Source organism: Lactuca virosa, chromosome 8, assembly GCF_052849685.1.
Source record: "Lactuca virosa cultivar CGN04683 chromosome 8, Lactuca_virosa_CGN04683_v6, whole genome shotgun sequence".
Taxonomy (NCBI): Eukaryota; Viridiplantae; Streptophyta; class Magnoliopsida; order Asterales; family Asteraceae; genus Lactuca; species Lactuca virosa.
The window spans coordinates 45,967,982-45,995,440 of NC_136433.1; the positions used below are offsets into that span (position 1 = coordinate 45,967,982).

The 27,459-nt window shown below is 37.2% G+C and overlaps 1 protein-coding gene and 1 pseudogene across 2 annotated transcripts; one reads left to right on the forward strand and one right to left on the reverse strand.

Annotated features, from left to right (window-relative positions):
- Positions 1–7,320: 7,320 nt before the first annotated feature.
- LOC145130310 (uncharacterized) lies at positions 7,321–8,088 on the reverse strand. The gene is made up of 3 exons (XM_079065129.1): positions 7,885–8,088; positions 7,438–7,792; positions 7,321–7,343 (listed from the first exon to the last, which is right to left on the reverse strand). Exons 1-3 carry the CDS (start codon positions 8,086–8,088, stop codon positions 7,321–7,323), a joined length of 582 nt encoding a protein of 193 aa, XP_078921255.1.
- Positions 8,089–24,089: 16,001 nt separating this feature from the next.
- On the forward strand, positions 24,090–26,926 carry LOC145132602 (uncharacterized; annotated as a pseudogene). Its single transcript, XR_013718153.1, has 2 exons — positions 24,090–25,336; positions 25,435–26,926. The product of XR_013718153.1 is annotated as an uncharacterized LOC145132602 (transcript).
- The last annotated feature ends 533 nt before the right edge of the window (positions 26,927–27,459 follow it).

Here is a 27,459-nt window from a genome sequence, read left to right on the forward strand (position 1 = left end):
GTCTCTTGTATTTATATAGTGTGGGCTAATGCTTATTTGGAATGGGCTAGGCTTGCATGGAAAGTCCATGGATACTCCATGGAGCTTTAACCCATGGATCTCATGGAAATGAAAAGACATGGGTATTAGGGTTTACATGAATGTAACCCTAATCCACCACACTATATAAAGGAGGCTTTGGTTCTTGAAATGATATTAGTTGATGTGTGTAAACTAAGAGGTCCGATTTCAAGAAGTTTGTGACTATTCTCTCAAGTTTCCAAGTTTGTGGTGATTTGTGACTTCCATTTGAGGCATCCACATTATTGGTGCTAGGTTCTCAAACTCCAAGCAATCAACTACTACTACAAGGTAAGTAATTCTACTAGTTTTATTTGATTCAAGTATCATATGCCATGCTAGTTAGGATAAGAACCTTGGAAAAATAATTATTTGCATGTATCTTAGTCAAACATAGATCCAAGGTTTCTAGGGTTGCATGTACACCATAGGAGTGTTAGAATGCTTAAAACCCATCACTATGAAGCGCCATTTTAGATAAGTGATCACATAATCCTCTGTTCTCATGATATCAGCCGGACAAATACATGGAACAATGTCTTACTTATTGTTCAGCAGTTTGTTTCCCGATTTCCGATTTGTTTGACAAAGAACTTAATCGAACACATCAATTTAGTTCTGACTGGGCCCGGTACATAGGTCAAAACAAAATCATCGAGGGGCCCAGATATCGCTTCTATTTCTAGAAGGAACAGATAAACTTCGACTCATATGCTTGTTCTACTACTTATTGAATTGCACACAAAGGCACGTTTTATAACATCAAGTTACTGATGCGTTTACGTGCAATCAATGCACAACCAACTCATAGGTAACAACTCATATCTCTAGGTTTGAAGACTCATATGATATTACCATCTCACGATCACTCGAGATAAATTCCATGAAGTGATACAAGTGAGCGTGGGTTTATTCCAATACTCATAACTTATGAGTACTCATGAATGTTGTAGCAACCATTGCTATGGCTAAACACCTTTAGTCATCTACAATCCCAATTCATGACAGTCTTGATTCATACCTACTTCCGACATATGACCGACTGTGGAGAGTTTGAATAAACTTATTATTCTGGAAGTCAAAACATGCAAAGCTGAAACAATAGTAAATAATTGACAATGATAGCAACACCTTACTCATAAATAAATCACAACTTTTATTCATCATCAAACGTCGATTACATTTTACAAGTTCAGTAATAACTATCTAATATGTAAAACTAATATCGTCCCTCAGCCCGATGCGTCTCGCATGCTGCAAATGCTTCACCCTCGTCAGTCCCTTCGTAAGGGGATCCGCAGGGTTCTCATCTGACGATACCCTCTTTGCCACGAGGAGTCCCTCTTCTATCTTGTGTCTTATGAAGTGATATTTTCTGTCAATGTGTCGGGATCTGCCATGATCTCTTGGTTCCTTGGCTAAGGCAACCGCACTATTGCTGTCACAGAAAACCTCCATAGGCTCCTTAATAGCTGGTACAACTCCAAGGTCTCCGATGAAGTTCCTCAGCCATATCGCCTCCTTTGCCGCTTCACTCGCTGCTATGTACTCTGATTCACAAGTCGAATCAGCTACAGTCTCCTGTTTGGAACTCTTCCAAGTGATTGCCCCTCCATTTAAGGTAAAGACCCAGCCCGACTGAGAGCGGAAGTTATCCCTATCAGTCTGAAAGCTAGCATCACTATACCCTACTACTCTCAAGTCATCACTCCCACCAAGGGTAAGGATCCAATCCTTAGTCCTCCGCAGGTACTTGAGAATATTCTTTACCGCAGTCCAATGAGCCTTGCCAGGGTTCCCCTGATATCTGCTGACCATGCTCAAAGCGAAGGCCACATCAGGACGGGTACAAGTCATAACATACATGATCGAGCCAACAACGGAAGCATAAGGTAATCGACTCATCTCAGCTATCTCATCTTCTATACTCGGGCTCTGAGCCTTGCTCAGTTTGGCATTGCTTTGGATCGGTAATTCTCCTTTCTTGGAATTCTGCATGTTGAACCTTTTCAAAACCTTATCCAAATAGATACTCTGACTAAGTCCAATTAGTCTTTTACTCCTTTCTCTTAATATCCTTATCCCTAGGATATAGGCAGCTTCTCCAAGGTCCTTCATAGCAAAGCACTTCCCAAGCCATAATTTAACCTCCTGCAAGGTTGGGATGTCATTTCCTATGAGCAATATGTCATCCACATACAGTACCAAAAAGATAACTACACTCCCACTAGCTCTGACATATACGCAGGACTCATCTTCACTTCTTGAGAAACCAAACTCTTTGACCTTCTCATCGAAACAAAGATTCCAACTTCGAGATGCTTGTTTCAATCCATAAATGGATTTCTCAAGCTTGCACACTCTATTGGGGTACTCTGCACTGACAACACCCTCTGGCTGATTCATGTAAACATCCTCAGCCAACTTTCCGTTAAGGAAAGCGGTTTTGACATCCATTTGCCATATTTCATAATCCTGAAATGCAGCAATGGCTAGCATAACCCTAATAGACTTAATCTTTGCTACTGGTGAAAAGGTTTCATCATAATCAATACCCTGAGTCTGAGTAAAACCCTTCGCGACCAGTCGAGCCTTATAAGTGTGCACCTTACCATCCATGTCGGTCTTCTTCTTGAAGATCCATTTGCATCCGACTGTCTTACGGCCTGGTACATTGTCAACCAAGTTCCAAACTTGATTGTCATACATGGACTGTATCTCGCTGTCCATAGCCTCCTTCCATTTAGCAGACTCTGGACCTGCCATGGCTTCCTTAACACTGTTAGGTTCATCCATATTTACCAGTGTACTGTCACTGATAAATGTATCACCTTCCGTAGTAATATGAAATCCATAATAAAACTCAGGTGTGTTCCTAACCCTTGTGGAACGCCTCGGAAGTATAGACTCGTCAGCTGGATCAACAGGAATTTCCTCCTCAAGTTGATTGCTAGTGTCTGAGGTTCCTTCACCAATTGAGTCTTGAATTTCTTCAAGGTGAATTTGCCTCCCACTGTCTCCTTGGTTTATAAATTCTCTCTCTCGAAAGACCCCTCTCCTATCCACAAAGACCACATTCTCACTGGGTCTGTAGAAGAGGTAACCAAAGGATTTTTGTGGGTAGCCGATGAAAATACACCTTTCACTTCGAGGTTCGAGCTTGTCATGAGTCTCGCGCCTCATGAAAGCCTCGCAACCCCAAATCTTGATATGGTCCAAATTGGGAACTTTCCCAGTCCACATTTCATGAGGTGTTTTGGCAACCTTCTTTGTAGGGACTAGATTAAGGATGTGGGCGGCAGTCTCTAAGGCATACCCCCAAAAAGAGATTGGTAGCGAAGCTCGACTCATCATAGAGCGAACCATGTCCAACAAAGTTCGATTACGCCTCTCAGCTACACCATTCAGCTGTGGTGTCCTGGGAGGTGTCAATTGTGAGACAATCCCACACTCCTTAAGATAGTCGAGGAACTCAGTACTAAGATACTCACCACCTCGATCGGATCGAAGCATCTTAATGTTCCTGCCCAATTGATTTTCTACTTCCTGTTTAAAATCTTTAAACCTTTCAAAAGTTTCTGACTTATGTTTGATTAAGTAGACATAACCATATCTACTAAAATCATCAATAAAAGTCACATAATAGCGATTAGCATCCCTTGTGGCGGTTTTGAATGGTCCACATACATCAGTATGTATCAGGTCCAACAAACCCTCACCCCTTGCACAAGTACCAGTGAAGGGTGATTTTGTCATTTTTCCAAGTAGACAAGACTCACAACTATCATCCGACTTAAGGTCGAACGACTCCAAGACTCCATCCTTTTGGAGCTGGCCTATGCGTTTCTTGCTTACATGTCCAAGACGACAATGCCACAAAGATGCTTTATCGAAGCTAGTAGAAGAATCAATACATAATACATTATTTCCTAAATTATCTACAACCGATACAACTTCATACACACCATCACAAGGTAATGCTTTAAAATAAAGAACATTATTAAAGAAAGCATTAATACTACCAACTTCATTATCAAAAGAAAAGGTAAAACCTTGTTTGTACAAAGCATGAAAGGAAATAATATTCCTAGCCATTTCAGACGAGTACACACATTTATTCAAATCTAACTTTAACCCACTATCTAGCAACAAAGTATAAACTCCAATCTTGGTAGAAGCATTCAGCATCCTTAGGGATGGCAGAAGGAGTGATAGAACCACCTTTGGTTCCAGATGAGGAGCCTTCAAGGGACTTTCCCTTGGTACCCTTCGAAGGGTGCTTCCTCTTCTTCCCTTTGCCTTGCCCGATAGCCAAAACAGGGGTAGTAGTAGGAGTAGGAGTAGTAACCGACTTACTCTTAAGACCACTTTCGGCAGTCTTCAGAAGTCCTTAAAGCTTACTGAGTGTGACTTCCTCCTTGTTCATGTGGTATGTCATACGAAATTGATCATAACACGAGGGCAAGGAGTGCAAAATGATATCAATTGCCAACTCCTCAGGGAAGTTCACATTCAGTTTCATTAGACGGTCCACATACCTTTGCATTTTCTGCATGTGGCTCGTGATTGGTTCGCTATCCTTCATACGGGTAGTGATCATGGAGGAGATTATTTCATACCGCTCTTGACGAGCACTCTGATGGTACCTTTCCATCAGATCCTGATGCATCTCAAAAGGGTAATAGTCCTCATAGGACTTTTGGAGTTCAGCTGTCATGGTGGCCATCATGATGCATGCCACCTTGGTGACATCTCTTTCATGTGCCTGATACTCAGCGACCTCCTTAGGAGTAGCAGTGGACTCATCAAGCTCCTTTAGCTCCTTATCGAGGACATATTCCTTGTCCTCGTAACGAGTGACCATCCTGATGTTCCGGATCCAATCCATGAAGTTGGAACCATCAAAGATGACCCTCCCACAAAGGTTCATGAGGGAAAAGGAGCTAGTAGGGTTAGAGCCCGAAGCATTGTTGTTGGAAGACATCTGAAAAGAAGAAAACAAGTTTAGATTAGATATATCGAATCCTTAATAATACACCCAAATGTAATATTAAGGCTAGGATCCAACACAATATATTATAACTTAGAAGAGGGACGCCGTAATCTAAGCTATAACATATTTGAAGGTAGGTGAATGACGATTCACCAATTTCCACCATGAAAACGAAATGAATTATTAGGTTTAATTGGTTTTGAAATTCCTAGATTCTTTTGAGATTCATTGAACTTTTCAATGGCATGTTTCAATCTCGATTGTGCCCTTCAAGTTTTGTGACTGGGATGCCGAGGATCACAAAACAAGGTGTGAATAACCATGCAAATTCACTTGGTACCCTTAATATTATCACCTAATCAATGTGCCGGTTAACCACACACGCTCCACCGATCTATGATAAACATTAAGTCACCCTTCGTGATCCTTACTAGTCCAAGTTAGTGTGCCGGTTAACCACACACGGTCCACCAACGACTTGGTAAGGTACAAAGTGTGAATTTCATGGGTTAGCACCATATTCACATTTTCCTAAAGTAACTAAGATTGAGAATTTATTAAAGGTTTAGTTACTTTATAATATTCATTATACTTTTAATGAGAATTTAAAGTCATTGTCCTACCCGTTCGGCTAACGACCCTCCACCGATCAAGGAAGCGGTGGGTGAGAATGGACACCCATTAAGTTGCCATTTTATAGGCAACAACCTTATACCCCCCTTATAGACCGGCTTCGTGAATGAGGCCTACTAACGGTAAAACGACTTAATTTTATACATATATATAATAATTAACCATTAATGTTATAAATAGTATAAGGGTTGAATTTTAACTTTTAAAACTCTAAGGGTTTGGAATTAAAGTATATTAAAGTGTGTGTAACTTTACAAATTCCAAAAATTGAGGACAAGTTTTGAAACTATTCAAAACTTTTCATTTCATAACTTATGAATTAAAGGTTCATAAAATGAAGACTCTTCATTTTCATGTAACTTATGTGTTTTAAGTGTGCATAAATGAAAGTGACCTTTGGAAATCCATAACTTGAGGACAAATTATGGACTCCATTAAAACACATAAATGATCAAGAATTATCAATAAACAATTTAGCAAATAATTCCTATGATCTAACAATAATTCATAAGAACATGAACATCATATCAAAAATTCCAAGAACATATGAACACATATTATCATGCAATTTTGATATAAGCCATTGTAAATTGATTAGCATAAACATTACACCATCTAAAACAGGTTTTATAACACCAAAACAGTTTAGGGTAATGTTTCTAGTCCATTTCCAACAGCAAAACTCGAAAATCTGCATTCTGAGGCTTCTACTCGTCGAGTGCACGAACCTACTCGACGAGTAGGATGAATTTACTCATGGACACGGCGAGTCCCCCCATGGACTCGGCGAGTTCATGCTGCAGAATGCAGAAAACTTGAGTTTTTTAACAAGTTTGCAACAAGTATCAAACAAACAAGCCTAGGCTCTAATACCACTGTTGGGTTTTGAGCAAACTAACACTCCTAAGGTGTTCATGCAACCCTAGAAACCTTGGATCTATGTTTGTCTAAAATACATGCAAAATAATTTTCCAAGGTTTATAACCTATCTAGCATACATGGGGTACTTTTAAACATAAAAGATACTAGAAGAATTACATACCTTTGTTAGTGAGTTGATTCCTTGGGAGTTTGAGAGCCAAGCACCAATAATGTGAATGCCTCAAATGGAAATCACAAATCACCACAAACTTGGAAAACTTATGAGAGAGCACTCTAATACTCTAGAAATCGGCCACACCTTATGCACACACACATAGTGTCTTCTCAAGCACCATAAGCCTCTTTATATAGTGTAGATGATTAGGGTTATGAACCATGCAAACCCTAATAACCCATGTGTTTTCCTATTCCAAGGATCCATGGGTTAAAAGCTCCATGGATCATCCATGGACTCCCATTCAAGCTTAGCCCATTTCCTTATGAGTGTTAGCCCACACTATATAAGTACAATAGCCCATTATTTAATTAGTCACCTTATGATCACTAAATTAATTCATAATTAATTTAAGATCAATACTAATTAAATAATACAATTTCATATTAATATATTATAACTTATAATATATCAGTAGGCCGCAAATATACTCTTCTCATAATGTTATCCATATAAATAGTTCGGGTGAAGTGCAACCCAAATGGACCATGCCGGGTCGGGTCAAGTATATACCAAATAAGTTATGGACTTAGACACCTTATCCAACAAATAACCCGTAGCCTTGTTCCATTGCACAATCCAGATTTTTGATCAATATTTCTTAGTAACATAACTAGAACACCGACTTTTAATACCAACTTATGAATTGACATACCTGAAGGTCTAAGACCATTTAGAACATCAGGGGAATATAAAGTTTCATCAATGTTATCATGAACAAAATCTGCATGTGAAAGACTATCTGAACTTAAATACTCCTGTTGGGCTCCCGAAAATAATTTTAACAAACGCTCGTTAATCTCTTGAACGAATTCATTCTTCGGTGCAAGGATTGCTCTTTCTTGAAAACAAATCGGATTCTTGGCATTTTCAACGATAGAAGGATAGACAAATTCAATTAATGAACCAATAGGATCAGTAGAATCAACAATGAGAAGATCATCAGGAATATCAATAATTGCCTCTCCATCATTTAAACCACCAACCTTTCCTTCTCCTATATCCAAAATCTATTTTGCAAAAGTTGTCGTTTCTTGAATATTGGATGCGAGAACACTTAACCTCATGTTTTTTTGTCAATGTTAACACTTTGCAATTTGACCAAATGTAAGAGGAACATAAAGAAGTATGCATTAACAATCTCTTGCCTGCTTCCGTTAGGAATAACAGGTAGAATTTGTCTAAAATCTCCTCCATAAATAATTGTTTTTCCTCCAAACGGCAACTTTGAGTTGGTACGAAGATCACAAGTGAATATATCTTTCATAGAACGATCTAAGGCTTCAAATGCATGCTTATGAATCATAGGTGCGTCGTCCCATATAATCAATGATGTTTTTTTAACAATTCGGCTACATCATTGTCTTTCCCAAAAGAACAAAAAGAATCCTCTGTAAGATTTAGAGGAATTATAAAGCGTGAGTGTGCTGTTCTACCTCCGGTTCCTGATGATGGACTTGTACTATTGCCAGATGGAATATTTGACACAGGAGTATTATCAGCAGTGTGGGAATTAACATCCTAAAATTAAAAAAGAGAAAATATGATAAATTATTAACGAAAATGATGATATATATAAAAAAAGACATAAAAGTGTAGTTTACCTTTGTGACAACCCGAAACTTCTATCTTGTACCTTAGTTAAATTCTATCAATGTTAAACTCGTTTCAGCTATCTTTAGCATTGTTTTGAGACTGTTTGGATGATCTAAAGCCTTGTACAACCAAAGTTTGAATTAGGGATGGGTTGGTTTAAGATTTAGGGTTGCAAACAGGCCAAACACTCCATCAAAAGGAGTGTGTGGCCACACACATGAGTGTGTGGCCACACACATGAGTGTGTGGCCGCACACCCGAGTGTATGGCCGCACACACGAGTGTGTGGCCGCACACCCATCCTCCAGCCGCACACTCATCCCTATTTATATAGGGTGACCCCTTCACTCATTCCTTTCATTTGGCTGCACTCTACTTTATCCCTTTACTTTCTCTCTCTAAAAACTTCATCCAAGAACGCTCTCAAGGCCTCAAAAACGTGAGTTTTCCATCACCTAGCTTATCATACATGAAGGACCCATTGATCTAAGCCCCTAACCATCAAAGTTCATCATGTTCTTCATCACATGAAGGTGTACGGCCGCACACCTTCATAAGGTGGCCGTACACACCTTAAAGCTCTCCAAAGTGAAGAGTTTGGCCTTCATTCACTAGTAGGACTTGGTATTAGCACTAGAACATCTAAAAATCGACATTTCGGGCACAAATGAGGAGTGTACAGCCGCAAACTCCTGTGTACGGCCGCACACACCCTCTGTACGGCCGCACACTCCTGTGTGCAACCGTATACACAGCCTGGCCGCACACACACCCTAATGACCATACACCTCCTTTGTTTGATCACATAAGGTCCCGACAAGCATTTCCAAGTCTTTAGGGTGGTTTCCCGTCATGTTTTGTCATGGAATACCCAAATCTAATACATATATGTGCTATTATATGTTACTAGGATCCATTTGAGTGAGAAACCTCAATTGACACTCAACACTCGTAACCGATCATCCGCTCGAATCATCCGTCAAACAGTGAGTTCATACCCCTACATTTTCCGTGTTTTTAATGTTTTCAGGGGGGAATACAAGCCAAACGCTAAGTATTTTGTTAAGTTTTAAACTTATTAATGCAGTCCAACGATTTCCACGTTTAATAACATATTCGGATATTTTATCTCTTTTTGTAATATGTTGAACATAAGGGAAACTTCTATTTTGGAAATCCAACTTCATAGCTTTCAGAAAGGTTTTTACAAAGCATTTTCCATATCAACTCTAATAAACTATAATGGGTATAGTTTGGGATAATCCTCTAGGCAGTCTCTACTTAATCAGATTTCATAAATGAATATATATAAACTATGGCAGATTTAGTTTAGGTTATATGTTTTCTCAGAAGTATAAAGTACATTTATTCAAGGATAATTACTGTTTTATACTGATTTCTCGCTAGTAAACTAGATTATACAGAATTGTGAGGCGCTACTTCAATACTGTACCCTTAGGTGTATAGTGATAAATCCTTTTAGTATAACCAGAGTCTCCTGGAGGGAGAGCGTGAGATTTGTGAATAGATCTATTCGGGACTGACAATCCCACACCAGAACTGCTAGCTACAGTTAGGCGGGCACGCCTGTGGTGAACAAATGTCATTTAGCTTAACGCCTGAAGAATGTTATAAAGGTCTCTCGGTCATATCAAGTATGGTTATACGACTCGCAAATAAGTATAAACTAATTTTGTTTACGGACTCTCTTCTTCATTTGTTTTATTTTAAGTAATAAAACTACTTTTATATATGATGTTAGTAATCAAGGACTTCTAAACTGGCATCTCTACCTCTAGGACGGATAACATGTTTTCTAAACCTGATGGTTTATTTTCTACTATTAGACACTCTTTCAAGACCACTTTTCATAAGAAAATACAGGATTTTCTTGAAGAACACTTTTCAAATGGATTCAAAGAACATTTTCTCACTAAAACTAAATGCTTATGAACTCACCAGCTTTATGCTGATATTCTTTCAAAACTGCTTGTATTCTCAGGGAATTAGTAAACAGGTACTTCCAGGAGTTCGGAGAAGACGAAGCGTTAGAGTCGCGTCTGTCTATTTTACTTTTGATATGAATAAAACTATGTATTAAACAATGTAAACCTTTTTCACATATATATTCAATGTCTGGTTGTGTTTACTATGCTTGTTATGATACAATTGTTGTGATACTACGCATGACGTCCTCCACCCCGGAACGATTCCGCCATCACGGTTTCGGGGTGTGACAGATTGGTATCAGAGCCCTTGTTTATAGCGAACTAAGTATACCGAACCTTACATGGTATACAACTATAAATACTGAGGGGCCTAAGTGCTCTAAACTAAAAGTATACTTTCAACATACAAGTATTTTTATAAAAGTATATAAGTATACCCGAGTATCAGAATCCGTGTCGTAAGTAGAACAAAACAAAAGTAATTGGATGTTGGACATCGCGGTTAAACCTAGGCAGTTATGTAATCATGTCTAGGGTGAATATAGCCTGATCAACTATATTCAGTCGAGACATGACCAACATGTGCTTGGGAGTGACTATGGTGTTAGAGCAAGTCTAAAACTTACCTAGATACTAGAGGAGTTCTAGAGCCAAACATAAGGATTAAAATACTATAAGAGTATTTTAGGATACTATAACGACTAAGCCGAAAACTTACCCAAGGATCCATCTTTCAAGAATCAATTATGTAAGTATAATACATTGGAAGTATTATAAGATCTGATGCCTATTAACTATTCCTTTACCCTCACCTCGCGTAGATAGCATGGCTGGATTCCATCTTCCTGGCGACCCGTACTTTCCCAGAGCCAGAAGGAAACCATGAAATCCCTTTCGACGATGGCATTGCCGAACCATTTCCTGAAGAGACTGATTCGAAACCAGAAGTTGAGAACTTACCCCCAGTGGCCCCAATACCAAATCCCAACCCTCAGCTTGTACTCGAAGGCCCAACGCCTATGTGGGTCGGAAACATGGATAGGTGGAGTCACGAACAAGGACAACCCCACCCGTATAATGGGGATCGCCGCTTCTACAATGTGGACGGAGGAGGCTCCACAGATAGATCCTTTCCAATCATAGTCCGCCGAGTGGCCCACAATGTCGAAATGAACGTGGTGGCCATTCAACGAACTGTGGAACTCGAGGTAGACTCGGATGCCAACACAAACCGTATTCGCAGTCTCGAGGTTGCTCATGGGAGGATTTTGAGAGACAACGAAGCCCAGCAGCGAGAGCTAGCTGCAACTCGAGCTGAAGTCGTAGAGCTCCGAGCACGCCAAGCAGTATACGTCCAGCTGGCTAACTTAAGGTTCCGCCTGAGGAATGCCCATCGCCAGTAGGAAATATTCTACTTGTCCTTCCTCTGGGTTTAAATAATAGCTTTCCTATTTATGTTTTAAGTAGCTCCTTTCTCTGTAGACATTCTTGTCTTGTAAGTACTGATTCACTAGTTCTTTATGTTGTTAAATTGTTCATCTGTTGGTATGTTGTAGACCTACTACTGGGTCAAAATTTCCAAACTCAGTGTAACCTTAATATCGACAATGATGGCAACTATCATATTTCAGTTAAAGATTATCATTGTCAAAAGTATACCTTGGAGCGGTAGCATTCAAATTGAGCAACTTTATCAAGGTCCCATCACTGTTTTGTCCTCAAAACATGAATCATAAGATGTGTTTAGACGATTATTCCTTGTCCCCCATCAATTTCATATCAATCTCTATGAAAAGCTTCAATGTCCAAATCGTCATAGGACGAATGAGCCTCCCATCGTGCCGATGACCTTTGCTTCGAGAAAGCGATTCGTCTCAATCTTCCTTCTGACAGGATTCCTCACTAGTTTCAGTGATAAGTCTGTTCGAACCCTAGTATTATTTCATGCTTCGAAGCCTAGGAGCATCTACAGAAAGAATGTTACGCATTTCTGGCTCATGTTGCCAATGAGACGCAAGAAGTTAAAGACCTCGAGAGCATCTTCGAAGTCTGCAACTTTCCCACTGTCTTCCCCAAAGGCATTCCAGGGATTTCTTCCGAGTGCCAAGTTGAATCCCGTATCGACTTGACCCTCGGAACTACCCTTATAGCCAAATCTCCATATCGTCAAGAGCCGACGAAAATGTGAGAGTTACTCAGCCAGCCCAATGAGCTGAGCAACCAGGAGTTCGTAAACTTATTGTATGTGAACTTTGTGTGCTCAAATCTTTTCTATCCTTGCTAAGACCATATCATGGGGATGTGGGTCGAATCAATGAGAGTCAGATAAGCAAAACGGGAAACCTCAAGGCATAGATAAACATTTAGGATACATCCAGAGGCAACCATTATTGCTCACAAGCTTCTTTTCTTGACATGTAACAGAATCATGCCTCCGAAAGAACGTATCCAACCCACCAGTAAGACACCAGTCCTTCAGATGGACTCAGCTACGTTCCAAGCCACTGTCACAGCAGCCGTAGCAGCCGCCCTAGCTGTTCTTAACGCTAACAACCCAAATGGGAATGGTAACAGTTTCCACCTCTCGAACTGTAACAACACACCGGGAAACCAACAAGGGCTTATCCAGGAGGACACTCCAACTCCCAAACCTAAGAGCGCAAAAAGAAAATTCTGGAACAAGAGGGAGCGCAAATTGTCTCAGAAACTTGCCAAGAGACAACAACCCGTGATAACTCCTACAGTCCCAACATCCGTCAGGCCGGTGCCGACGCTAGTGCGACGATATGCTGGAAAACTTCCAAATTGCGGGGAATGCAACTTCCACCACGTAGGAAAATGTTGTGAATCGAAATGTAAGAACTGCAACAGGCAAGGACACACCGCTCGTTACTGCAGAGCACTAGCACCGTCAAACACCTCGATTTCTGGTGAAAAGATGGGTCAGGTTTGCTACAAGTGTGGTGAAACTGGACATTTCAAAAGAAATTATCCAGGGGCTAAGGATGGCCGGGAAGCTCGCTTCGCAAAGGCCCCGACTGAGCACATCATTTCCACTACCGACGCTAGCATAGCTCAAGTGTGCGGTACATGTGGCGAAATGGGACACTTCACAATAGACTGCCCAACAGAAAAGAACAATGAGGAAACCGGAGGAGTCTGACCTCAGTGAAGGAGGAAGCATCGAAGGACTCTGCGTTGTTTTGGTACGTTTTCAAAAACCCCAATAATTGTTCATAATTGTGATTGCTTTCTCGTCCGAATTGAATCACGTAATCCTCATAAGGTTTAAAGCCCTAATAAGCAAATCATGATAGCTTAAGTAAATACGCTAGGGGCAGTTGTAGTTATACATGACTTGTATGCACCAAACCCTTTGTCTTAAATAGTTCAATCGCAAAACTCCCGTTGCTCGTAACGACAAATTGGATGCGAACTTCGAAAACTCATCACTCTTCGAAAACCCGAAAGTATTCATGCGAAGAGTATCATCCACCAAGAAATGGACGAGATAAGAGAACAATCTAGACAATTGAAGATGCGTCGTGAGACACTCATCTATCCTTAATTGAACCTTTTTGCAAACAACGGCGACCTTTCCAGTAGCAAGGCTGCACCGTTCGAAGCCCTCTGCAGCCATAAGTACAGACCCCATCTGCGCTGGGCTGAGGTGAGCAACACACAGCTAGACAGGAGTCAAGTCCACAATAGCACTCTCGCAAGTCATCATCCGAGAGACGGCTGGAAGGATCGTACGAAAGGGCTACGCCGATGAGAGACAAAAACCCTTGAAATTCCAAGTTGGTGACCGTGTCCTTTTAAAGGTCTCACCCTGGAAAGGCCTGATACGCTTCGGAAAGCGTAGAAAGCTAAATCCAAGATACGCTGGACCGTCTGAGATCCTAGCTAGGATCGATCCCATAGCGTACAAACTCCAGTTACCTCGAGCGCTTAACAACGTCCATCCCGTCTCTCTTGTGTCGAACCAAATAAGTGTCCGTCCGATGAGACACCTACGAATTCCCCTCGACAACCTCGAGTTAGACAAGCGTCCATTGAGCTCACAGATCGAGAAGTCAAGCGAACGAAATAACATCACATCCCGATAGCGGAGGTCCACTGGAACGTCAAACAGGAACTTGGATTCACTTGGGATCACAAGAGTTCCATGAACCTTAAGTACCTCCATATTTTCCAAGTCTATGAGTTATACCTCTATTCTTGAATTTCGGGATGAAATTCCCTCTAACGGGGGGATGATGTGACAACCCGAAACTTCTATCTTGTACCTTAGTCAAATTCTATCAATGTTAAACTCGTTTCAGCTATCTTTAGCATTGTTTTGAGCCTGTTTGGATGATCTAAAGCCTTGTACAACCAAAGTTTGAATTAGGGATGGGTTGGTTTAAGATTTAGGGTTGCAAATAGGCCAAACACTCCATCAAAAGGAGTGTGTGGCCGCACACCCGAGTGTATGGCCGCACACACGAGTGTGTGGCCGCACACCCATCCTCCAGCCGCACACTCATCCCTATTTATATAGGGTGACCCCTTCACTCATTCCTTTCATTTGGCTGCACTCTACTTTCTCCCTCTACTTTCTCTCTCTAAAAACTTCATCCAAGAACGCTCTCAAGGCCTCAAAAACGTGAGTTTTCCATCACCTAGCTTATCATACATGAAGGACCCATTGATCTAAGCCCCTAACCATGAAAGTTCATCATGTTCTTCATCACATGAAGGTGTACGGCCGCACATCTTCATAAGGTGGCCGTACACACCTTAAAGCTCTCCAAAGTGAAGAGTTTGGCCTTCATTCACTAGTAGGACTTGGTATTAGCACTAGAACATCTAAAAATCGACATTTCGGGCACAAATGAGGAGTGTACGGCCGCACACTCCTGTGTACGGCTGCACACACCCTCTGTACGGCCGCACACTCCTGTGTGCAACCGCATACACAGCCTGGCCGCACACACACCCTAATGACCATACACCTCCTTTGTTTGATCACATAAGGTCCCGACAAGCATTTCCAAGTCTTTAGGGTGGTTTCCCGTCATGTTTTGTCATGGAATACCCAAATCTAATACATATATGTGCTATTATATGTTACTAGGATCCACTTGAGTGAGAAACCTCAATTGACAGTCAACACTCGTAACCGATCATCCGCTCGAATCATCCGTCAAACAGTGAGTTCATACCCCTACATTTTCCGTGTTTTAATGTTTTCAGGGGGGAATACAAGCCAAACGCTAAGTATTTTGTTAAGTTTTAAACTTATTAATGCAGTCCAACGATTTCCACGTTTAATAACATATTCAGATATTTTATCTCTTTTTGTAATATGTTGAACATAAGGGAAACTTCTATTTTGGAAATCCAACTTCATAGCTTTCAGAAAGGTTTTTACAAAGCATTTTCCATATCAACTCTAATAAACTATAATGGGTATAGTTTGGGATAACCCTCTAGGCAGTCTCTACTTAATCAGATTTCATAAATGAATATATATAAACTATGGCAGATTTAGTTTATGTTATATGTTTTCTCAGAAGTATAAAGTACATTTATTCAAGGATAATTACTGTTTTATACTGATTTCTCGCTAGTAAACTAGATTATACAGAATTGTGAGGCGCTACTTCAATACTGTACCCTTAGGTGTATAGTGATAAATCCTTTTAGTATAACCAGAGTCTCCTGGAGGGAGAGCGTGAGATTTGTGAATAGATCTATTCGGGACTGACAATCCCACACCAGAACTGCTAGCTACAGTTAGGCGGGCACGCCTGTGGTGAACAAATGTCATTTAGCTTAACGCCTGAAGAACGTTATAAAGGTCTCTCGGTCATATCAAGTATGGTTATACGACTCGCAAATAAGTATAAACTAATTTTGTTTACGGACTCTCTTCTTCATTTGTTTTATTTTAAGTAATAAAACTACTTTTATATATGCTGTTAGTAATCAAGGACTTCTAAACTGGCATCTCTACCTCTAGGACGGATAACATGTTTTCTAAACCTGATGGTTTATTTTCTACTATTAGACACTCTTTCAAGACCGCTTTTCATAAGAAAATAAAGGATTTTCTTGAAGAACACTTTTCAAATGGATTCAAAGAACATTTTCTCACTAAAACTAAATGCTTATGAACTCACCAGCTTTATGCTGATATTCTTTCAAAACTGCTTGTATTCTCAGGGAATTAGTAAACAGGTACTTCCAGGAGTTCGGAGAAGACGAAGCGTTAGAGTCACGTCTGTCTATTTTACTTTTGATATGAATAAAACTATGTATTAAACAATGTAAACCTTTTTCACATATGTATTCAATGTCTGGTTGTGTGTACTATGCTTGCTATGATACAATTGTTGTGATACTACGCATGACGTCCTCCACCCCGGAACGATTCCGCCATCACGGTTTCGGGGTGTGACAACCTTACAAGCCACTGTGTCTTGAGATACAAATTCTGAGCCAATTACATTAACAGAATCATTATCCATGTCCTATAATATTATGGGTAAAAAACGTTTGTTACATTAAGGATTCTATCAAATATTATGTAGTAAAGTAATTAGTATGGTGTATTTTTACCTGTTCAATCATATTCTTCTTCTCAATGTTTTCCAAAGCAGAAATAATGTCGACATTATCTGTTAGCTTGGAAATGTTGTAAGAACGACCAAATTTTGAGAAATTGAAAGTCTTGACAACGATCTTAAAAGCCAATTTTTTATTGAGCATGGCGTTCAACTCATTTGGAAAGTCACTTGGATTGTCGAACTAAAAAAATTATTAGTAAACAATATGAATTAAATAAATGTTTAAAAAACAACATTAATTTAGCAATATGGTATTGATTATAAAATACATATACCCTTTCATATCTTGATATTAATTCAGCAGCAGATATTTTCAGAAGATTTCTTACTTCACGATCAAACATTGTAAGACTCACCACTCCAACTAAACCTTGAACTCGAACTTTGATCATGTAACTTAATATATATATATATATATATATATATATATATATATATATATATATATATAAATTTGTAACATTAAAAATAAATATAAAATTATTGAATAATAATATATTAAGTTTTTATTTGTTACATACCTTGGTTCAGCAGTAACATCTTTGCCATTGCAATCTTTTTTTGGACAAAACATCATCTTTTTCTCTTCAAACCGGTCCAAGCCATTGACCGTCTCATTTGGAACATCCATTAAAATAACCTTTGACTTGCATTTTGTACACACATTATAGTACCAATTCCGCATATCTTCAAACATCTTTATTGTTCCAAGAATTACCACACAACTTCCCTATGATAGTAGGTGTATTTAGAGTTGGTTAATATTTTAGTATTGGATTAATTAAATTAATAGGGGGATCAATTATGTACCTCATTCAATTCGTGAATAGCGGATATTTTGTAAAAGGTGTTCTTTTGAACAAAATCATCATGTAGTGAATACATGATCGATGATCCCGATGCACGTGAGACCGAAGAACACGAAGAGTTTTTTCTTGCTTGTAAAAGCTTTTTTTAGCATTTAATAATTATTATATATCATAAATATGAATTAATAAAATATTGAATTGAAATGAGAAATATTGAATTGAAATGAGAAATCATTTGGAAAATTCATGAAACCTTTTTTTGAAAGCAGTTATCTCCTCAATGTCGTCCTCAATAAAAAGCTTTGTAGCCAAGTACGTGTTGTTGACATATGGACGCTCTGAAATGGATATTTTAATTTTTGTATGAATGTTAATAATTTCATAAAACCAAAATTTTAAGAATATAAATATTACAAATTAGTATCATGGTAAATACGTACGTCAGACATTCTTGAACTTAGCAAGTTGAATAATCATTACAAAATGACCATGATTGTTTGAAACATATGCAACAATTTCATCAGCATAACGTCCCCATAGAGTAACAAAAACTTCATGTCCTCTGTAAAAAGAAATAAAATTAAAAAACAAAGCATCATTAGAATAATAAAAATATGTATAAAGAATGAAACTCACTCTAAATCCTCCATTTTTAGTGTGATTTTCTGCTCCTGTTTGTCTTTTGGAGGTTCCAATGGAAAACATTGGAAAACGTTTCCTATAATATCTATATTATAGACAACGAAAAGTGTAAGGATGTATTTGTTATGGTGTAAAAAATTAAATTTAGATAAGTTAATCCATTAGCAAAGGGATTTGAGGGAATACACTAACCAAATGACACATTGGCTTGGATCGAATTAGAATGAAGTTGTTTGAAGTCAATGAAAGCAAAGGAATTATGGGGCCCACAAAAGTCTTTGCATTTAATAACCTTAGTGCTATACTGGAAATAGAGTTTATGTGGACAATCAACAAACTTTATAGCACCATTATTTAACCCTATTCTGGGTTTTTGAATGTAGTAATCACCATATTCTTCCAAAGTTTTTCTTTGTAGGGATGCAAATGGTTTATCCACATTACATTCAAATTTGGCGCCCTATAAATAGTTGAAAAAATATAATAATAAGTTATACTACATATAAAAATAATTATAACTTAACATGTATAAATAAATAATATTAAAAATAATAAACTAAAAAAAATCCAAAATACCCTTTCGTCCATCAATATCATTCCAATCATAGGAATCTGTTTCCACAGACGAATGATTCGAACCTTGATCGTGTAGTCATCTTTTGCAAGTGCCAAGTCACTGATCATGGTAACATTGGTGTTTTCTATTAAGCTGTAAACCAAATGTAGTAACGAAGATTAGTTGTTATATAACAGAAAAGTATTATAAATTAATGACAAAAATAATTTTCAAAAGCATGATGACGAAGCATAAATAATACACATATAAGAAAGTAAATATAAGCATTTGCACTCTTTACAAATATATAAATAAGTAAAATGGAAACGATAAATTTAACAAATTTGTTTGGCTTGTAAGTTGTGCATTTGCTTCTGTAAATTGCATTATTGAATATCCTGTTGTAGAAATTGTTTCCAAAAATAGAAACTTTAAACAACCCATGTATTGTTGACTGGGGGAGTTATTGATGATTAATTGACATGAAATTTGGATCTTGAAATATCTTACTGCAACACCTTTTTTTGTAACTTGTGCCTTTCCTTGTGTTACAATATGTAATCATTGTAAACAAAGTTATTCAACCTTCAAAATTCCTTTATGTACAGAAATAGAAATCAGGGGCATTTAAGGAAAGACATGGTGAAATGTCCAAAATACCCTTATGTCAAAATTTACATTTGACTTTCATTGGGGTATTTGTTGGGAGTATCAGTATATCAATATTATCATCTAAATAACTCTAAATAATCATGTTTCGAAATAGATTTGAACTTTTTACATGTAGATAAACTATAAAAAAAAATTAGCGGCATTTAAAGACAGCCATTATACAGGTTCAGAGATTAGTTAATAAACTAACAATAATAAAAAAATTAGAAATTCCTAAATCGGTGTATTCCCATATCCTTGTGTTACAATATGTAATCATTGTAAACAAAGTTATTCAACCTTTAAAATTCCTTTATGTACAGAAATATAAATCAGGGTTATTTAAGGAAAGACATGGCGAAATGTCCAAAATACCCTTATGTGCAACTACCAGAAAGATATGTAAAACCAAACAGAGAACAAAAATAAATTGATACACTTTTATGTCGACCAAATGCATTAAAGATATTTTGTTATTGAAATTCTAATTGTTTGGAATTCAAATTCCTTAAAACCAATCACCTGCTTACTCTATTTTGAAGAATTGCCTATACATTGGTTGTGTTATCCAACGAAATTTAATCCTTTATATGCATGTGATCAATTTTAATTCACAAGTATTTAAGATATTTTGATATGCAGGAGAAAAGACTCAGAGTAAAAGTGCAAAACATGACAATCACAGTTGTTGCAGCAGGGTGTGTGACAGGGGGAAAAAAATTTCTTTGAGGCATTTAATCGAACAACTTATATGCAGTAAAACATGTGTAAATAATTAGTATATAAATTTGTATACAATTCGACCATATCATGGAAAGGAGAAGAGGAAAACATGAAATGTTCAAATAAAAAAGAATCAAATCATTTTGGTGATTCTGTAAAGTAATTGTATCGATCATTACATATGCTAACCTGATGTAGTAGATATTGTTGATAATGGAGTTTGATGATGAACGTGGTCATGCTGTAAATCTTCAATCTCTCAATAAAACGCGACATATGAATGAGATTGTAGCTGTATATATTTTTCAAAATTGAATTTGGAAAGGATATGAAGAATAGCTGTGAATGAATTGATTTGATAAGTTTCTGCAAATAAGAATCAATATGAGTGGTGATTTCCGAGAATTGTGTATGTAATTTAGGAAGATATATTTGGATTAAATGTATTCATTGACAAAAATCGGGAGGATATTGTCGTTTCCTTTATTTGTATAATGCAGTAAATTTTTTACAATTTTTAATTTGAAAAAAAAAACCAAAAAATCCATAATTTACCAAGTGGAATAAAATTTAATTGAAAAAAGTTTAAAAATGCCATGTGTCATATTGAATGAAGAGGTGACACGTGACACAAAACCTTCATTTATCAAGGGAGATGCCATAAGTGTTAGATGTCATAATTATAAATTTAATTAAATGTTTACTTATTATACCACCATGGCCTCATATATAAAATAAAATTTCCAAAAAATATTATTATTAATGGTACACATGTTTTGTTTAAATATTCTAATTTTTATAAAAAATGGGACGTGAAAATTTTCGTTTTTCAAATTAAAACTTCTTATGAAGATTTAATATATATCATATATTATGAACTTTTTGAAAAAAAAAATAAAAATAAAATTGTTTCGATATTAAACTTTATTATAAAAAATTACATGGTTTTTTTAAATGTTAATTATAATATGATATATTCAAAATAGTTATGATTAAAAAAATTCTTATTCAACATGTTTTTATCCTTAAATTGTTATTATCTAAAAATATTTTGACTCAAATATTCTATAATCCTTAATTATAATTGGGACCCTTGCTTCGCTTCGCACCTCGTCATAGCCTTGAAAAGCTCACTCAGAGTTATAGTTAGAGAATGGGATATGATTAACTACTTGCCTATGGTATTGGATCCGCTCTTCTCTTAGCATGAACATGAATTCTATTCTATTCGTCTTCTTTAACCTCCTTGAAGTCTCAACTAATGGGGGAGGAGTGAGATTATTTTATTATTCAAAATATATAATTATCCTAAAATTGTTATGAATAAAAACTTTATTTATTTGCATATATTATTGATCCAAAATCATGTGATTAAAAAAATAATATGATCCAAATTACTATGATTCGAAATAATTTGATCCAAAATTTTATAATCTAAAAATTATATGATCCAAATATGGTATGACCTGAAAATATTATGATTCTTAATATAGATTCAAATATTTTACAATTGATTAACATTAAAAACTCGAACCAACATTTTGTTCAATAAAATCAAAAGTTAAAAAAAGAAATCAAAAAATAAAAACAAAAACAAAAACAAAAAAACACTAGTAACTTCAAATATGTAGTAAAATATTAAAAAAAAAATCGAGGCTTAAACAAAAAGCCAGAAAAAATACATACCATAAGTGTTGAATTAGATGTCTAAGCCCATAACTATTATTGGTATGTACTTGACCCGAGAGTAGCATGATCCATTTGGGTTGCATATCATCAGGACAATTTGTTAGGATGGACTTTTGAGAGAAGGTTATTTATGGTTTATTAATATATTATAAGTTATAATATATTAATATGAAATCATATGTTTTAATTAGTATCGATCAAGAATTAATTTGGAATTAATTTAGTGATCAAAAGAGACTAATTAAATCTATGGGGACTAATTATGATAATTAGTTATATTTATATGTGTTGGGCTTATGATCCATGTTGGACCAAGTTTATGTATGGATACATAAAGAGTTGGGCCACATGAACCATGGATCATAAAACCCATGGGTATAGATTATGGGTTATACCCATGACCCTTGGAATCCTACATATAAATAGGTTACTCCATAGCCAAAATCACCACTTCTTTTCTTAGAGAAATATGGAGGTGTTTTGGTGCATGAAATTCTCTCTCAATAGCCACCTTTATCCTAGGTGTGTTGTGATTCCATTTGAGGCATTTCATACTATTGGTGCTAAGCTCTTAAGGCCAAATACATCAAGACTTCAAGCCACATAAAAGGTATGTTTCCCTAACTAGTATATTATATGGTTTATGTCAAATGCATGCTAGTTATAGGTTTAATGCCTTGGAAACCATTTACATGTATAATAGAGAAAACATAGATCCAAGGTATTTAGGGTTGTATGTGCACCATAGGATGTTGTAGTATACTAAAACCCAACAATAAAAACCATTTTTACAGTTTTGTCATATTTTTTTAGGGAATATAACTTATTAAGGTAATTAACTTTTCGGTATGTTCATATCTGGGTAACTATCTTTTTTTTGTATACATCTAGGTAACAAACTTGTTGAAAGTGTTCACATATGACCATTATGACCTGCTATAGCAGGTTAAATCCTAGATGTGAACGCTTTCAACAAGTTCGTTACCTAGATGTGTACAAAAAAAATAGTTACCCAAATATGAACAAAACGAAAAGTAAAAATTAAATTACACGAATGGTCCCTGTGGTTTGGGGGAATTTGTGTTTTTGGTCCCTAACTTATTTTTTTAACTTGGATGGTCCCTACTGTTTATTTTTGTTGCGCGTTTGGTCCCTGTCTTTCCTAAAAAGACTATTGTGCCCTTATTAATTTATTTTTAATTAATTTTCTTATTTATGTATTTATTTTTTACATATTTAAATAGAAGTTGAGGAGATACAGATATGTGGGGTCTACTAAATTTTCTTAAATATATAAAGCATAAGTACATAAACAAGAAAATTAATTAAAAAAATAAATTAATAAGGGCACAATAGTCTTTTTAGGTAATACAGAGGCCAAGCTCGTAACAAAATTAAACAGTAGGGACCATCCGAGTTAAAAAAAATAAAATAATTAAAAAATAAACAGTAGGGATCATCCGAGGAAAATTAATTTTTTTAAATATGTAAAAAATAAATACATAAATAAGAAAATTAATTAATAAATAAATTAATAAGGGCACAATAGTCTTTTTAGGTAAGACAGGGACCAAACGTGCAACAAAAATAAATAGCAGGGACCATCCAAGTTAAAAAAATAAGTTATGAACCAAAAACACAAATTCCCCCAAACAACAGGGACCATTCGTGTAATTTAATTTTTTACTTTTTGTTTTGTTAACTATTTTTTTTTTTACACATCTAGGTAACAAACTTGTTGAAAGCGTTCACATCTAGGATTTAACCTGTTATAGCAGGTCATAATGGTCATATGTGAACACTTCGAACAATTTTGTTACGTAGATGTGTACAAAAAAACATAGTTACCCAGATGTGAACATACCGAAAAGTTAATTCCCTTAATAAGTCACATTCCCTATTTTTTTACGGTCAGCTAAACAATTATGCTTGTAGCATGAGCTCCAAAATCCACAAAAATTATTGCTAAGGTCATTAAAGTAATTTCTAAATAGTAGGGGGTCTGGAAAGTCATTTGAAATTTTGAATCATATCAAATACAAAGATTTTTCATATCTTTTCCACACGACATGCATAACAACAATTTTATCTTTCCAGATTTAAAACTACAAAACCCAATCCACCTATAATAATCACACAATCACTCATCAACTTTTTCCTGCGTGCTTCCACCCAAATACACAGATGTTGAAATTTGTTATTCTTCACGTTTTCTTCTTCATCATCATCATTTTTGAATTTTCAAATGGGTTTTCAGATTATGATGCTTTAATGAAGCTCAAAGCTTCATTAATGGTGGCATCAAATACCTCTGAAATATTAGACGACTGGAAAGTCGAAAACTCACATTGTTCGTTTTCGGGAGTTTCATGTGATGAAAACTTTCGTGTAACGTCGTTGACGATATCCTATGTTCCTCTGTTCGGAACTATCCCGCCGGAGATCGGGATTCTGAACAAACTGGTCAATCTGACGCTCGTATCAGATAACCTCACCGGTCCAGTTCCGGTGGAAATGTCTAATTTGACGTCGATTAGATTCATTAACATCTCTGGTAATGTTTTCAATGGGGAGCTTCAGGGGGATATTGTGGCAGGAATGACGGAGCTGGAGGCTTTCGACGTTTACAACAATAATTTCAGTGGGAGGTTGCCAGTGGAGTTTGTGCAGTTGAAGAATCTAAAAATTTTGTATCTCGGAGGTAATTTCTTCAATGGAGAGATTCCGGAAGATTACTCGGAGTTTCAGAGTTTACAGATTTTAGGTTTGCAACAAAATGAACTCTCTGGGAAGATTCCGGCGAGCTTATCACGTGTGTCGACTCTTGATCAGCTTCTCACCGGGTATTCCAACAGTTTTGAAGGAGGAATTCCGCCGGAGTTTGGTTCTTTCAAATCACTAAAACTACTAGATCTCGGAGGTTGTAATCTCAACGGAGAAATTCCGGCAAGCCTTGGAAATTTGAAGATGTTGCATACTCTGTTTCTTCCGTTCAACAATCTCAGCGGAGAAATACCTCCGGAGCTTTCCGGAATGGTTAGTTTGAATTTTCTTGATCTATCGAACAATAATCTAACCGGTGGCATACCGGAGGCGTTCTCGGAACTAAAAAATCTAACTTGGATTAATATGTTCGGCAACCGTCTCGCCGGTCCTCTTCCTCCCTTCATCGGTGATCTCCCGAATCTTGAAGTTCTTCAGATCTGGGGGAATAATTTCACGCTTGAACTCCCACAGAATCTCGGCCGTAATGGTCGGCTACTTATGCTCGACGTCACCGGAAACCAACTCACCGGACCAATTCCGAAAGATTTGTGCAAAGGAGGTAAAAGTCTCGCATTTAATCATTGAAAGAATAATAATTTAGATATTAGAATAACAATGGAATCCGGAAACTTATGTGATTGTTGGCGTTTATCTCAGGCAACTTACGACTTTTGATTTTAATGGATAATGACTTCTTTGGGCCCTTACCGGAAGAACTTGGTGGCTGCAAGTCTTTAACGAAGATTCGAATCATGAAGAATTTCATCAACGGAACTATTCCCGCCGGCATCTTCAACTTGCCGGAGCTTACCATGCTCGAGCTTGACGACAACAATCTTACCGGCGAACTTCCTAATAAAATGTACAGTCAGTCTCTTCAAAGTGCTTCAATGTCTAACAATTGGATCACCGGTAAGATACCTCAGGCGTTTGGTGATTTACCGAATCTAACAACTCTATCTCTCCAATCAAATAAGTTCGTCGGTGTAATTCCAGAAGCGATATTTAATCTAAAGAAGCTTTATGAAATTAACGTCAGCGACAATAATCTTAGCGGTGAGATTCCGGCTTCCATTGCTACATGTGTGCAACTTACGTCCATTGATTTCAGCAGGAACAGCTTCATTGGTGAATTTCCCAGAGGAATTTTAAGTTTGTTCAATCTGTACATACTTAATGTATCTCGAAATCAACTTAAAGGTGAGATTCCGACTGAATTAGGTCACATGGAGAGCTTGACAGTGTTGGACCTCTCCTACAATCAATTCTCCGGCAGAGTCCCAATCGACGGACAACTAAAGGATTTCAGTGACACCATGTTTTCCGGTAACCCTAACCTTTGTTTACCACAAACCGCTCATTGTCCGATCATCTCCACATCACAAAACAACAACCCTTCAATCCCCGCATCAAAGATTATGATAGTAATCATCGTTGTAATCACAACCATATCGTTATTCATATAACATTCATCAAATATAAAAACAAACACTTCGAGAAATCCAACGTCTGGAAGCTAACCACATTCTAACGCTTAGATCTAAAAGTTGAAGACGTTCTTGAATGTTTGAAAAATGAAAACATAATCGGTAAAGGTGGAGCTGGAATTGTGTACAGTGGATCAATGACGAATAGTGTTGACGTAGCATCAAAGGGTTAATCGGTGGGAACCATGGATTCGACGCCAAGATCCAAAGTACAACAAATTGGCATATCTCATGGAAGTTTAGGAGATTTTACACGGATCGAAAGGCGCACATTTGCAGTGGGAAACGGGGTATAAGATGGTTGTAGAATCAACGAAGGGACTGTGTTACCTTCACCATGATTGCTCTCCGATGATCTTACATCGAGATGTGAAGTCAAACAATATACTTTTGGATTCCGATTATGAAGCTCATGTTGCTGATTTTGGGCTCGCTAAGTTCTTGAGGGATAATTATTATGGTGCTTCCGAGTGCATGTCTTCCATTGCAGGATCGTAATGGGTACATTGCACTAGGTATAAGCTTCTAATGCATGTTGCTAATTATAAAAGTAGGTTATGTGAGAAGATAGTAGTGAAGATAAAAGTACTATCTATAATGTATATTGTACATGTATAATGCACATTTCATTTTATATTTTAATCTCTCAATTTTATATAATAGATCCTTACTTGCAACCCTTTTATTTTGTAAAATAATATTTTTCAATCATTCTACTTTTTAAAATATCACCCCTCCACTCACAACAAGAAATAGTGTCAATATGGATGACACTTTTAACGACGTCGGACCCTTTTAGCGACGACGTCGGGCAAACGTGCCTTTTGTCGTCGCTAAAGGTCACCGGCGTCGCAGAAGGTATCGTCGCTAATGTCTTTCCATCGGCGATCCAAGTGTTTCACAAGAAAATTGGATCGTCCAAGTGTTCCACAAGAAAATTGGATCGTGACCGAATGATTGTAGAATGATCCATCGGTTAGGGTTTAACCACGAAATAAACAATAGGGATGACGACAATTGCGATGTCTTGTCGTCGCTACTGAGGTCGATCCGCATAACCCTGCCAGAGGCAATCTTGGGAGAGTGACGGAAAAAAGCGCGTTTATTTCCCTTCAAATGGTCGCCGCTATTGTCCTGGTGTCGCCGCTAAAGGGTTACCCCTTTTGAACAGCCTTCTCATCCCAAACGACGTATA